The sequence below is a fragment of the Musca vetustissima genome, unplaced genomic scaffold (assembly GCF_032173495.1).
Source record: "Musca vetustissima isolate MV318-11 ecotype Yass unplaced genomic scaffold, APGP_CSIRO_Mvet_v1 utg4709, whole genome shotgun sequence".
Lineage (NCBI taxonomy): Eukaryota > Metazoa > Arthropoda > Insecta > Diptera > Muscidae > Musca > Musca vetustissima.
In genome coordinates, this window is record NW_026888605.1 from 352,119 (window position 1) to 367,227 (window position 15,109).

The 15,109-nt window shown below is 34.5% G+C and overlaps 4 protein-coding genes across 4 annotated transcripts in view; 2 read left to right on the forward strand and 2 right to left on the reverse strand.

The window, feature by feature from the left end:
* LOC133336442 (protein wech) overlaps nucleotides 1-15,109 on the reverse strand; it is a 199,589-nt gene that overhangs the window by 16,827 nt on the left and 167,653 nt on the right. The gene's annotated exons all lie outside the window — the stretch shown is intronic.
* LOC133336458 (serine-rich adhesin for platelets) lies at nucleotides 1,634-3,960 on the forward strand. The gene is made up of 3 exons (XM_061544757.1): nucleotides 1,634-3,461; nucleotides 3,583-3,722; nucleotides 3,783-3,960. Exons 1-3 carry the CDS (start codon nucleotides 1,651-1,653, stop codon nucleotides 3,956-3,958), a joined length of 2,127 nt encoding a protein of 708 aa, XP_061400741.1. The 5' UTR covers nucleotides 1,634-1,650; the 3' UTR covers nucleotides 3,959-3,960.
* LOC133336459 (uncharacterized) lies at nucleotides 7,988-8,710 on the forward strand. The gene has a single exon (XM_061544758.1). It carries the CDS (start codon nucleotides 7,988-7,990, stop codon nucleotides 8,708-8,710), a length of 723 nt encoding a protein of 240 aa, XP_061400742.1.
* On the reverse strand, nucleotides 9,999-11,506 carry LOC133336461 (zinc finger protein GLIS2 homolog). The gene is made up of 2 exons (XM_061544759.1): nucleotides 10,983-11,506; nucleotides 9,999-10,893 (listed from the first exon to the last, which is right to left on the reverse strand). The coding sequence occupies exons 1-2, from the start codon at nucleotides 11,504-11,506 to the stop codon at nucleotides 9,999-10,001; spliced, it is 1,419 nt and encodes a 472-aa protein (XP_061400743.1).

The window sequence follows — 15,109 nt, forward strand, 5'->3', positions numbered from 1 at the left end:
AATCATGATCGATCATGTAAGTGATGGATTTGCATTTTACAAGTAATAATAAAAATATATATATACATACACATTTAAAGAAAAGGACAACTTGAGGTGTTTTATTTAATAGGGTTTTTCGATAAAGGCCTTAAGGGTCAAGAACTCAATCTTCAATGTGGAAGTATACACGTTATTTAAACTTTAATTTTAGAGGTGGGTGGAGGGTACATTTTACCCCTTCTCTCATATATTTCAATTTATTTCCCAAATTCTGTGTTGCTATATTTAAATTAAGCAAACGGACCTCGTTTCAGTTTTCTGAATCCATTAAATCGATCAGAATGTAAAGAAGGTAAAGCAAAAAACGATCGAAATGGAGTTACGGAATTGGAACCATGCCAAACAGAATCTATAACATGTCAGATAAAACCCAAAATAATCGAGTGCTTGTCCATCAATCAGTACAAGGTCTGTTTTTAAGTGGTCTGTTCCCGTAGCAAGAATTAAATAATGTTCAATATTTTTTCCATATTATTAGGAATTATTATCGAAGTAAAGAAAGATAACTTCCTGCAGGTTCAGGAATACACACAAGGTCACCCAGGTACAGGTTAAACATTTGATTTGATTGTCTTCCTGTGTGACCTTATAACCAGACCTTTACTTAGTGTATATGATTACGGAAGATAAATCTGTTTAAATCAGGGACACATACCCTCCAGAAGTGTCTATTTTTTTTAAGACAGTTCGGTCCAAATTTGCCCTATCATTTAAAACACGTAACCAAAATGCCTGGTTGTTGAACGTCTGTAGTGGGGACTCTCCATAAAGTGGGTGGCAAGGTGGATGTTTCTTGAGTATATTACAAAAAAAGTGTTGCGAATCAACCAAAATTGCAATGTTTTTCTATCATAATTCTGTTTATAAGACATTTTTGGTTTTAATTATCCCTCGTTGTCGGTCAAACAAATTTTAAACGCAACTGTCATGAGAAACCCACAGTTTGTACATCGCTTTATTACAATTGTCTTCATTGTTCATTCCATTGACTGAACTGAACTAATCCAAACACACCATTCAGTGAATCGCTCTCAGAACTCTTTCGTCCGTGAACGACAATTCTTGTCAAAATCATAAAATCCAACAAATAGCCAGAAAAAAAAACAAAATAACAGAAAAAGAATAAGGTCCACACACAAAAAAGACAAATTTTGCTCCTCAATAAATCTTCAGCGGACAAAAACAAATAAACAAAGATTATCAAACATTTCAAAAATGATAAGAATTATCGTAATTAGCTAGAAGAAGACGAAAATCGCAAAAAAAGAGAAAGGGGAATGGACAAAATTTCTTTATTTGCTTTTCTGTGAAATATGACCATTCGAAGAGTGCAATTCAATATTATTTATCGCTACAACAACAATAGCAGCAACAATGATATGGGAAATGTTATGACGGCCTTAACTGCAACAGAGGCAGAAACGAAGAATAAAGTGATTCATTGATTTTTGTTCAAGATAGAGCCTGCCTGTCGCGGCGGAAGTACTACTAGTAGTGGAACACGTACGTGTCCGTGTATGAGTGTGTGTGTGTGCGCTAGAATTTGGTGATAATTTGTTCGTTTGGCGTATCGAAGTCTAGGAACAAGCGGCGGACGACTGTCAAATCATGCCTTGCGAACAATGCCATGTCCAGTTTACCGTCTTCAAACGTAAGAAAAGCTGTTCCGATTGCAAGCGATACTACTGCCACTCTTGCCTGGTGAGCACCCGCAAACATTCTCTGCTATGTGATCGATGTTTGCTATTTAGCCGCAGACCACTGCAGAGATCCGATTTGGTACAGCTAAAAACCAAAGACCTGATATTCTATCTGCAATCGAAGCACATCTCCACGGCCGGCTGTGTTGAGAAGGAGGACTTGATTGATTTGGTCATGCGAATGGATTCCAATCAGAATCCATCGTCGTCGAGTGGCAGCAGCAGCAAGAGCAGTAGCAAAAGTACAACGCCACAGCACCAGCCCACGAGTGCTGGCAATGGTGGTACCGGGGCGGATGCGGGGACTGGCGGCAATACAAATTCCTTTGATAATATAAAACAAACGTGCCAAAATTTCTTTAGTAGTTTAAGTGAAAATATAAGTGATTCCTTTGCCAATCTGGAGAGTAGGGCCTGTTCGAAATCAAGGGCGGACAGGCAGAATCGAAGTGCCGCCAATGTGACAGAACAGCCCAGGGTGGCCACCAGGGAGATACCGACATATGCTAGCAGGCAACAAAGGACTGTAAGTGTTGATGTGTCCTCGCCCACTGAATCGACACACGCAAGATCGCCAATATCTGTTTCAAGTTCTTTGCCGCCACAGCCAGAGAGGCAAACCTCTGCACTTTCCTCACCGCAATCGCCTACATCAATTGAAATTGGCACGGTAGCAGAAGAACCGCAGCCTACAGCAACGACGGAGGGCAAGTCTCCAACTAGAATTGCCGAAGAAGGCGATTGCGAATGTTCCGATGAGGAAGAATTAATAGCCACATTTAGTACACGTACCAGGTCACCTAAAATTGCAATAGAACCCTCACTAAGCAATGATGAGACAGATCTGGCCAATGCTGGTGGACCATCCACATCTGCCTCAACTTCAAAGCCGTCATCACAGTACTCAAAATTGGAAATCTACATAAACGAAGAGGAAGAATCTTCACATTCATCATTTGAAGAACTTGGAGCCATTGGGGGAATTTCCGATGATAGCAAGACTACAACTGATACCACTAGCAACACAACCGATCAATGGCAAATGTTGGATCTGAAGCAGGATGGATCTTCCAATCAGACGTTGGCAACTCCCGATGGCAATAATTCAACATTACAACAACCTGCTGAAGAGACGACATCTCCAAAGCCGCAACCATCCGCCCCACCTCCTGCACCCCCACTCCGTCTGAAGAAAGTGACACGCAGACGTTCCGAAAGTTATCTCAACCGTAGAAGACCTCAAATTAGCTTAGAAGAAGATGAAGACGATGAGGATGGTACAATACTTTCAGTATCGATACACAATCCCGCTTCGCGAATAGAAGAAGAAACCCAAACATCCTCAACCACCAGTAACACAACAGCCAAACGTTGTTGTTTACGTTGCGGCAAAAACAAAGTCAATATCCGGCATCAGGTAGAAAAGCTAAGGAAGCACTTGGAGAGTTCGCAAATGTCAGAGTCGGACATAAAACAAGAATTGCGAGAATTCCTAGCCTATCTAGAGCAACGCACCAAATCGGTAGAATATTCAGATTCCGAGGCTGGAACATCCACACCAAGTGCAACCGGGCTAACGGAAAGTCAAATGGCACAGCAGAGAGATTTTACTGTTTCAGGAAGTTCGGCGGCATTCAACTATTTTCCCGAGGCAAATATTGCCGCAAATCAAAGTGAAAAGGAATCACGTTTTATCAATTTGGATGATTACGATTCAATGTAAGTGGTGGTTTGATAATTTTTAGTTCGTATTGGAAAGAAATGATCTGTGAATGAAATATGAATACATATTCTGTTTATATGATTATACCTTAATTTGTAAACTCTTGTATATTTTTAGCAAACAACTTGAGGGTCTTAGTGTGAAACAATTAAAGGAGGTCCTTATGCTGCACAGAGTGGACTACAAAGGCTGTTGTGAAAAACAAGAATTGCTAGATCGTGTGGGGCGTTTATGGAAAAACTTGAAATCGACACCAGGTGCGATTACAAAATAGTGATGTTTGACTTTTTCTAATTTAACCTTTTTCTATATTGCAGCTGTTGATAAATTGCCCACAGACGAATTGTGTAAAATTTGTATGGATGCACCCATCGAGTGCGTAATTTTGGAATGCGGTCACATGGCAACATGCACCAATTGCGGCAAAGTCTTAAGCGAGTGTCCAATATGCCGACAATATATTGTAAGAGTTGTAAGATTTTTCCGCGCTTAGATATATATTTTTGAAATCTAAAAGTATGCTGGACTCTATTTTGTATTATTCTGTGTTTTACCCTTTGAAAGGGTAAAACATTTCAAAGCTCTGTTTACAAAGAGGTGAGGTGTAGGCACCGGTTACTATTATATTTAAATGTTTGTATTTTACTAGCAGCAACAAGTGTTTGGTATTGATTTTTAATTTTGAATTATAATAATCAATGGTTATTTCTAATAGTATTTAGACGAAACAAATAATATTATAATAATTTAATCTTAGATCTTAAACAAAGTGATAACTACTTGAGATTTTCATTCCAATAAAAAACAAAAAATAATAAATACTTAATTAAAAAATGGAAATATGTATGAATTAGCTCAGAAAAAAATGGAATGTATTAAAAAAACAAAACAAATAACTAACTGTTCGTACCTTAAATTATATATTTGACAATTGGTTTAATACAGTATAATAAATGAATTTAAATTTTCATCTGTAACAATTGTGAATTTTTCTTTGTTGTTATCTCGAAGAGAGTTTGGGTTTTACTTATTGAAACTGGTATTTACATTTTTCTACAAGAAAAAAAACACAATTTACATAAGTGGAAAATGTATCTTTCGAATTAGAACAAATGCATTAAAATAATCTAATAAGAGAGCTAACGATATTGTCACCAGATGCTGGCTTAAACTTTTTAAACCTAAATTAAAAACAATGCAGTACTTCACAATATGATAGCCGGGCGGATCGGTAAATAAAAGTTTCCAATCTTATTCTAATTATGTAAAAAATATATTTAAAAAGGTATCAAACCTAATTTCATCCCATACTCTCTTTTTTAATGTACTTGATATTCCACCGGTCGCTCATATTTTAACCTAGCAACCACAAGCAACACATCTGAACAATGGCAATGGATCTAAAGCAGGATGGATATCCCAATCAGACGTTGGCAATTCCCGATGTCAATAATTCAACAACCTGCTGAAGAGACACCATCCGGCCCACCTCCTGCACCCCACTCCGTCTGAAGAACAAAGAGGCTAGGCATCTTATGAGTAGTTCTGATGTGGAAATTCCTAAAACGTTGAAAAAGTTCCTTCATTCAATTTTGTTACAACAGAAGACTGCTTACAAAAACTATATGCACCTATATTCTTATGGAGACATCTGAATCTGAACCATGTTAAATTCATAATAGATCTTCGTTTACTTACCTTTAGTACATCGCGTATGATTCATTAACACTTAAAACATTACTCCCGACAATATAAAGAAACCCGACCGAATTCAAAATAAAAACCGAAACTTTGCTACGCACAAAACTATTTTGATTGAAGACACAAAACACACCGACAAGTAACCACAAAACGGCGACGATATTTAGGTGGAATATTCCTGTAATTCCAGACCTATGCTCGGCACACATAGTTTTCGACATGTTCACTTGAAATATCATTTCATTTTTACCCGTAAAGGCATTTCGTTTGATTTTTCTATGACGGACGATTAGAATTTCTATGAGGAAAATGACGCGTTGTATCCACTTGATAATCAAAAAGGCGGGAACGCAAATAGGTTCACAAATAAATATGTTTATATATTTTACATATAATTTTGTTTATTATTAATATCGATTCTAATGATTAAATTATAGCACTTTTTTATATATTTTTTATTTCATTAATTAGTTATGATGCCGATGCAATTTATTTTTTTACCGTTTCACAATGGAGCAGCACCAGAACTTCAAAACAGAACAGGGTTGATTTTTCTTGCAAAAAAAAAAATCAAATCATTATTGAGTAGAATTAGTCTAAACGTGACGCACATTCTCAACTTGCTTCTGTAGCACTGTCGGTTTTCGATTTTCAGAAATCTGTTTTTTTGTTCTGTTTTTATTTTACAACGTTACCTAAAATCCGACGAAGCGTACAAAAATATTCAAAATCGCGAAATAAAATTAAGAAATTTTAAAATATGTTCAAATATTTCATATTCTTATCCATGGTATAATAATAAAAGGTAACAGCAAGTGTTGTTGTACAAAAAACGATACAACAACCACATGGAAATTTGTTGTTGTAAGTTCTACTAGTGTCAACTCATTTGACAGAAAAATGTAAACAAACAAACAAATTATGATCAAATTATTTTTATTTTTAAACTGGAATATTTTCGAATCCTCAAAATAAAAATTGAAAAACATGAATGAAAATCTATCAAATTTATATTTCTATCGTTTTCACATTTTTCCTTTAATTGAGCCATTGCCATATACATATATGTGTAACACATATGACAATGCTGGGAATAGCGAGTAACAAAATCTCAAACTTTCCCAGCAGGCAGATTGAGTAAATTAAATACGGGAGCACATAAATAAAGAACAACTTCAAATTGCATTCCCAATTTTCCTGTTGGGTGATTTTTCAAAACATAATTTGTCAAATTCATATTGACACTAGTATTACGTTGGAATCAAATCAGCTGGGATTTGCTGTTACCTTTTATAATTGTACCATGATTCTTATCGAAAAAAATATATTTCTTTATGTTTTGTGTTTAAATTCCAAAACAGAAAAAAAAACAAAACTACGTTCTGTCATAGTTGCATTTTTTCAACTTTGAAAATTCGTACGTCGACGTATTTCGGTAACATTCATATTAATACATGTATTCTACTTTTGTGGTGAAAACGTCGAACAAGCTAGTTGAATTTTAGGTAAGGCTGTTAAATATTAATTAAACAAATTAATTTAAATGATAATTAATTTTATGAAGAAAATAGTTCGAATGAACATATCTAATGCCATGTACAGACGAGCGTTGTTCGCTCTCTCATTCGTTGTTCGACCCTTAATTATGAAGTAATTACTTAGTTCCCCATACAAAATTGTCTGAGCGAACACCGACTTTTGTACGTTGTTCAATTCGAATCACTCTCCGAATCACCAATAATTTTGTCCCATCTCTAACAATTGAGAGAATTTATCGAAAATAAATTAATTTTGACAGCATGAAAAAAATTTTCAATTTTTCAAACTTTTTCAGTAAAATTGAAAATGATGAATGAAAAGTAACCAAAATTCTAGTTTTTATATATGCAGAAGGATGCACGTTTTGTTGTTTACATAATGCAATATGCATTTCTATCCCCTTGGTTCTAATTAGCGTTCAAAACGAAAAACAAAAGTGGGAAAACCCAAACAAAAATTCTCCAATTTTTTAAAGGTGACATTTGAGTTGAGAAAATATAAAAATGTATTGAAAACAACAATATTTTCAGAAAAAATGGAAAACATGAATTAAAAGTAAAGAGATAGGGGTTGATATTATAGTCAGGAGAAAGAGAATTATTTTTTCTATTTAGATCCATATGCGTTTCATGCAAATATGTTAGAATTTTGGTGTAAAACAAGAAACAAAAAGTTTGAAATAAAAAACACTGATGACATGAATTAAGAATAGTGTTGTATAAACGGGTTAATTCATGTACGTAATTCTGAGAGCGAACTACGTTGTTCGAATGCCGGTCAGAACATGGCATAACCCAATTAATAATTTTAATGTTCACAAATAAGTATATATATTTTTTTATATAATTATATTAATATTGATTAGAAGAATAAAATTGTGAAACTTTTTTATATTATTCAAAACTGAACAAGGCGTTGTTTTTGTTTTGCAAATGAATTCAAAACCACTATTGAGTAAAATTACTTATAACGTGACGTACGTTTTTAAAGTTAAATCAGCTGTTTTGCCGCACCTATATTCGAATTTTAGAGACCTAATTTATATTTTGATTTTTCATGGTGTCTTTTATTATTTGAATGATAACAATTAATTTGTTTATATTGTTATTGTATATAGTAAATAAACCCTATTATTTTAGGTTTCTAATCGTATAAAAATTATTGATTTACTACATTTTATTTAGTGGCAACATTTACAAATTGCATTATCAATTGGCAACACCAAAATCACATCTAGCACTACGGCGTCTTGTCGGAGAAAAATTAAAAGAATTTTGTAGAAATGATTGCAACAGGATATCAATTAATGGTTCGTCTAAAGGCTGAGAAACGACCACAATTGGAAAACTTATGGCCTAATGTATTGCCACCCGGTGGTCCGATGCCCGGTTCCTTAACTGAAATAAGCGGAGTCAAAGATGAGGAGCTTCTTTTGAAAATCATTGCACGAACAGTTTTGCCTGAACAATATGGCGGGAAATCGAGTCAAGTCATACTCGTCGACTTAAATCACAAAATTGATGAAATTGAAAAGTATCTGTTGGATGTGATGTCCCTGAGTGAGAATTTTTCGCAAGAGGATCCAACGCTTATCGATGATATTCTATGGAAATGTTTAAACTCGATTATCTACATTTCTTGCTATTCGTCGGAACAATTTGATTTAGCGCTCGAAGAACTTGAAGATATATTGTGGGACGAGGAGAATGTATCGCTTCTGGCCATCGATGGTTTGGATGCCTTTTATTGGGATGATTGCTATGATCGACTGCAGCGCATGATCACACACTACAGAAAAATGTGTCAACGTTTGCAAAGAATTTGCCAAGAACATAAAGTTTGTTGCATCTATACCGTGGAAACAAATTACTTACAGCACAAGTCCAACAGCAAGGCTAAGGTTAGTAATGTCTATAATTCTTTTGTAGATTTTAAAATTAAACTAGCTCTGAAGGATGGCTGTCTCCATCTGAATGATAAACCATTTTCATTTGATATGAAATAAATTGAAATTTATAAACATATACATACGTATACTTATATATACTTCTCCCGGATGTATAGGTCGATTTTTGAGATAAATTCCGTATTGTATTTCTAAATTTCTACTTATTGTTGTAGCAGCCCTATTGCTGCTTTTAGTTATTGCAGCAGTCCTATTGATTGTAAACGATTGGCTGAAGTGACAGACGTTGACCGAGTAAAACTCGGCTCGTTTTGGGCCATAGACACCTCTGTCGTGGAAACGCTTTTAGAATTTTATGTTGGTATCAACAGATACCCACATAAAATGGAGCACATAAGTACACTTTGACGTTAAAATCGTTGAGAATTTCTTATGAAGAAAGACTAATGAAATATTGCCACATATTGCAGAGTTTTACAATGTTGTAGATGATCCAATCGCAAGACATGCTTATTATAATCACATGATTTCTGACACTGATAAAATTAAATTGAAAATGTGTTCCGACTATAATTTAAGAGACACCTCAGCAGACCAAACCATTTATTACAATTGGTTCAATGTAGTGAATAGTTTGGTGGTCGTTAACGTTTTAAATAATTGTTCTAATGTTATTCCCTTTAAATTCCGCTCAATTTGCTCATGAGTATTATACGAATACTGTTTGTATATGTAGATCCCCTTTTAGTATAAAACTCACTTTGACTTGAATTTTTATAATATTTGAAACAAAGACATGTTCTGCGCAATCAATAGTTAGTAACTTATTTTTCGCATAGAACAAATTCCAAAACGTATAAGTGGTCACAAAATTAGCTGCGACTCTCATAAAATGTTCCTTCCTTGAATATTATATAATACGACGACAACAAAGCTTAGTCAACTACCTCAGTTATCGACAGATAAGAAATAATGTAAAAAAAAAAACTTTACAATCATGTCTGCTATGGAACAAAAGGGAAACAGCACCAAAATCAATTCGAAAAAAAAGAAAACACTTTCGACAATATTCATTTTTAATGTATTATCTATTTTATTATAGAAAACAGTCTTTTTCACATTTTTTTTTCAGTATAAATGAAAATATTTATATAGTCTGAAACACATATACTTTAAGAAATATGTATGTACGTGCACATTGACAAAATAAAGTAAAAAATTAACCACAAAAGTTGTTATGTAAAAAAAATAAACGATAATTTTAGGAAGACTAAGGTCAGACTAGATTTTTCATATTGTGTGTGTGTGTTTGTTTGTGTATATAAAGCAGCATACTAATACTTTAGGCACTTTGGTTTTATTAATTTATCAGGTTGACGTCGATACATCAAGACGAAAAACGTTTTATGGTTAAATCCAGTGGTTTGTCCGTTGTTGTTAAATCCAACGTCAATTCCGGGCCACTTGCCAAAGACGAGTGGTGGAACTGCGTGTGGAAGTGTGACGATTTTGAGTCAGGTTCATCGTGTAGCCAATAGTTGTCAGCATCGGTGTTGGTTGAATTGGTTTTATAACAATCCAAGGTAGCTCTGATGTGGCACATCTCTTCCATGGCCATACAAAATGAATCTGGTCCAGCTGAAGCAGCTGTGGGGGCTGCAGTCATTATTAAATGATATGAAGGAGGGTAGTGGCTGTCATTTTGCTCCAAAGGAGAGAACCGAGATTCATCTAAACTATTGCGCTGTTGTAAATTGTGATATTGGGACTGCTGTATATACGAGGCTGACGATAGCTGTTGTGCTGATGGTGGAGGTGTTGTTGTTGTTTTAGAATCCATTATTTGCACTGAATGCTTGAAGGTTTTGACATGTTTTCTCAGCGAAGATGGGTCAGTATAACGTTTCTGACATCCTGGCACCTTACACATGTATGGCTTTTCCATTGAGTGGGTGCGTGTGTGCTTGAAACGATCCGATGAATTCGAGTAGGCCTTATTGCAGCCTTCAAATGTGCAGATATATGGTTTTTCTCCCGAATGGGAGCGTATGTGGATCTTTAGATTTTCAGCTCGGCTGAAGCGTTTATCACACAGGTGGCATTGATGTGGTTTCTCCTTGGTATGGGTTCGAACATGAACCAACATTTTGTAGCGTGCATTGAAACCGCGTTGTGTGCGATGACAGCCCGACCAACGGCAGTAGTAGAGGCCATCTGTTAGTGAGGCAACCGCATGTATTTGCGTAACGTGAATGGCCAAAAATTCTAAACTTTCAAAACATCTGGAAGTAAAAGAACATCAAGTTAGTTTGAATGTGTGATAACGATGTGGCAGAATTAAATGTTTATTAATAATTTTTCTCTAGCTTACCTTCCACAATCTATCCAATCGCATATAAAATCGTTGGTGGAACTTGGTGACGATGTGCCACTACTCGGGGTATCGTGGTGGTTTTGGTTATGATTATCCTCAATGTGATGATCTAGGTGGTCATTATATGTTTCAGCTGGCAGGTGATGTGGACTTTGATCGTGACCAATTTTCATGATGACCGATTGTGTACGCTGGGGAGTCAGTTGGGGAAATGGCTGGTGTGGTTCTTTCGCAGTGGGTTTTTCTGCTTCTGATAAATCTTCTTTTCGTTGAGATTGTGTGACAGTTGGGTGCAAATTTCTGGGTGGTGTTATTGGTGGTGTGGGAAATCTCAACTGTTGTTGCTGTTGCATTTGTAAAACATCCTCACTCATACTACTTGTATAATGATATGTATATTCTGGCCATGAACTGCTAGCCGTATTCACGGAATACGGTGGTGTATGATATGATGAATAGAGGGGAGCGGCGGGTGTTCCAAATGGATGTTGTTGGCTAAAAAGTAATGTTTGTCCTTCCATTATTATTTTGGTCTGCTGCTGCTGGTAAGCTTATTAACATTGATTGATTTTATATATTTTTGGTATTAATTATTGTTTGCGTTTGTTGGCTTTTTCTTGTTTTTAGTTGGCGAAAAGCACAGCTAGTCAGTAGTTTTATTCAGAGTGTTGTATTTTCTCTAGCAAGTTTTGTGAACGACTGATGTGATTGTGAGTCGTTTCGTATGTAATATTCTATGCGAATTGTGCTGATAAGCTATTCTTATCATTTCTAGGCCTTCTCATTCAGACCATTGCAGACAGGCAAGAGGGCGGGCTCTCTGTCAGGGGTTATGGGTTTGTTTTTAGTTCTTTTTCCATAAAAAGTGTGTTCTGTCTGTGATTGCGTAGACTGGTTAACTGCTCGTCATTGGGCATTAGCACACATACAAACACAAACACATAGATATACACGTGCAAGCGAAAATATTTATGGGATACATATTATGTTTTTTTTTTGTGCATAGGAAAGAAAGTGCGTATGTACGAATGTGTGCAGGGGGAGTGAGTGATTATCCTGGTAACCTCATGAGCAAATAACTAATAATGTATGTTTTTAAATATAAACATATTTCTAATTTATAAGCGTTTAATGCTCATAGAATTTTTCTAAATAGTTATAAATTCAGATTTATCTTTTAAATATATTTGTATATAAAATAAATATATTTTTGTGGAGTATTAAAACGTTTTTAATAATCGACTGACTTCTCGGAGTGTAAATAGGAACGTATATTTACTTGGAATTATAGGAAAATCCTACAGTTTTCAAATTATGTCATTTACAAATTGCTTTCTTTGCATATTTTTCTTGAGGCCTATCCCAAGTTAGTATTACTCAACCTATATCAGTGCTCAGTATATGCTAAATATACGCTTCAAAGAAAATGCGCTTTAGAATTCAAAAACTACGTTACATAGTAAAATAAATGTACTTATAATTACGTCTCTTAAACATCGTACAATACGAAGAAGAATTTAACTCCTGAGAAATCAACCAAATTTTTAAAATCCCCAAATGTGTGAGGTTATGACGTATTGATAACATTTTTTAATTCTATAACTTTTTCTAAGACCTATCCCAAGTCAGTACAACCTACGTCAGTGTTCTATATTTGTTTTGTTAATTAATATATTATTATATATTTTGTTATTAAATACGCTGTAAATGCGCTTTAAAATTAAAAGGCAAAGTCACATAGTAAATAAATTAATGTATTTTACAATCCAAATGGAAAAACAAAGCAACGATCTTCTTATTCTTTCTTCTAAATCTGAAATAGAACTTTTAAATCTAAAATATAGACCGGTTGTTATGTTCGCCTTAAGGAGAACAAAATATTAGCCTAAAGATCACTTATGTCCAAAGTTTTAAAGTTGTAGAAAGTTTTTTTTTTTAATATTTTCATACTTTGTATTACTTAATAAATAAATATCATATAAGCGATTTTCTATGGTAACCGCGGAGTCTTAACTTTGTATATAACGAATTACGAAACAAAAGCTATTTTGATAGTTTAATTTTTAGTCATAGCCAAATATTTAACTGATAACTCGCTCAATTCCATGGATTTTAAACTCTTTTTCCAAAATTTTGTCGTCATAAAACTATTGACTACAATAAATCAAAATATACATCACACGACGTAAGTAATTTTCAGTGATAACCGCAAAGTTTTTATATAGAATTAAAGGTATGTTCCCATACTGTACCACTTTTTACTACGATATGATTTTATCATATCTAAAAACAAGTACATTCTTGCCGTACGAGAACTTTGGTATTCATCAAATATTCCTCAACTTTTGATCAGTTTAATGGAAACCCATTCATCAAAACGGTAAACATTTGGGAATAAACTTAGAATAGCAGTATGAATATGACTACGATAAGGCGATTCTAAGAACTTGAGAAACAAGCTGGGATAAGTTATAAATATTTTATGAGCTCAATTCATTCATTTACGCCCAGTACATTTACATCAATTTATTATTATCTGTGAAAAGTCATTTGTTTATAGGATCTCTAATCTTTGTACAAAACAACTAAACCGGTTACGACCAGCAACGAAATCTTATGGGACCTCCAACCTGCCTGCCTTTCATTCATTTCTACAATGATCATTATTTTCACAATATTGTAGGGAAATTTGGTACACTCTTTTTTATTAAAAAATAGTACTCGATAAAGCTGTCAAATCTTCAAATATTGTGCAATATATAAAAAGCTCTGCAAAAGAAAAATGCAAACTCATCATTTATTAGAAATGCATTCCAGATCTTCCCCATAGCGTAATAACAATTGTTTCCAGCCATACAAATGAGTCAGTTATAATGGGAAGATACTCCAATTAAAAGAAAAGAAAACAAAAACACCGACTCAACCTTCGCTACGTGCAATATCAAACGGTTCCACGATTCGTGTGTTTGCTATTTTTACACCACAAAACGTAAATATGGAACACACGGTTCGTATTGTATCAATGGCTGTGCGTGTATCGTTGTGTGGTTGTTTTTGTTTTCGGTTCCTTGCCGAAACTCTCTTATCTTCTTATCGTTCTTTTGGCCCAATTGAAATCACGGGAATTCACGAACACACTTCCACACGGCCGCTTGTGCGATCAACAAGCTTTGGGGGGCATTTTGATAACAGAGCACCTACGTGTAGACTGGATTATTTATGTCTGCTGTACTTCGTACCCCTGTTGGTATTTCTTCGTTCTGTTTGTCGATTGTTAGTAATAGCCATGTTGGAATTAACACGGTCCAGTATTATGTATATTTGGGAATAAATTAAAATTTTATTGACATGTGTTGTATTTGGAAAGAAATTTAATTTGTTTGTGTTTAGATTTTGCAGATAGATTGTCGTTGGAGGATCGAAAAATATTTATTTATTGTAGCATCTTGTTAAAGCTATAGTATATAGTTTTTTTTTTTTTGGATTGTGATACCTTGCTAACTCTGGCATATGACGACCAATAACAATGAAAATAAAAACATTTGGTTAGGCCATAGGAATTTTTTTTACCAAATCATATTTGTTGCTAATTGTCTGGCATTTAACCATTGATAATATGCTGTATGTTGTTGTTGTTTGTGTTTTTGATGATGGAAAAAAACACAATGCTATTGTTAGATTATGGCAAACAATAACAAAACGTAACGTATAGGCAGCGCATATCGGCAAATAAGATCTGAGGGGTTGGTACAAAATGCGTAAGAATTGACTCTATTTGCAAACTGTCTGAGCTCTGTTTGTTATCTCCATTATTTTGTTCAAATTTTTCCTATTAGATAAGACTTTCTCAAAATCTTATCAAACTTTAAGCTTAACATAATAAAAATACACACACATTGGAATGATATGGCGTTTTTTTTTTTTGTCCAAAGTTCCAAATTCCAATGTGTTACACATTTCTTGTAATTTATTACATATTGATAGTGTAATAATGGGTAGTTTCCATTCTTTTGGAAAATTTGAAGATTATGTTGTCATGGCATGGTTGATTCTGGCTTTCCCATCAATAAAAATGTATCCGGGCCCTTTGGGGATTTTATAAAAAGATGTGTTTTAAAACTAAA

Excerpts from the sequence above, each read along its gene's own strand:
- LOC133336461 (XM_061544759.1), bottom strand. The coding sequence starts at position 11,506 with ATGGAAGGACAAACATTACTTTTTAGCCAACAACATCCATTTGGAACA. Across the intron at positions 10,894-10,982 it reads GATTGGATAGATTGTGGAAG|ATGTTTTGAAAGTTTAGAAT; the intron begins GTAAGCTAGAGA and ends TTTTACTTCCAG.
- LOC133336459 (XM_061544758.1), top strand. The coding sequence starts at position 7,988 with ATGATTGCAACAGGATATCAATTAATGGTTCGTCTAAAGGCTGAGAAA.
- LOC133336458 (XM_061544757.1), top strand. The coding sequence starts at position 1,651 with ATGCCTTGCGAACAATGCCATGTCCAGTTTACCGTCTTCAAACGTAAG. Across the intron at positions 3,462-3,582 it reads TTGGATGATTACGATTCAAT|CAAACAACTTGAGGGTCTTA; the intron begins GTAAGTGGTGGT and ends GTATATTTTTAG. Across the intron at positions 3,723-3,782 it reads AAACTTGAAATCGACACCAG|CTGTTGATAAATTGCCCACA; the intron begins GTGCGATTACAA and ends TCTATATTGCAG.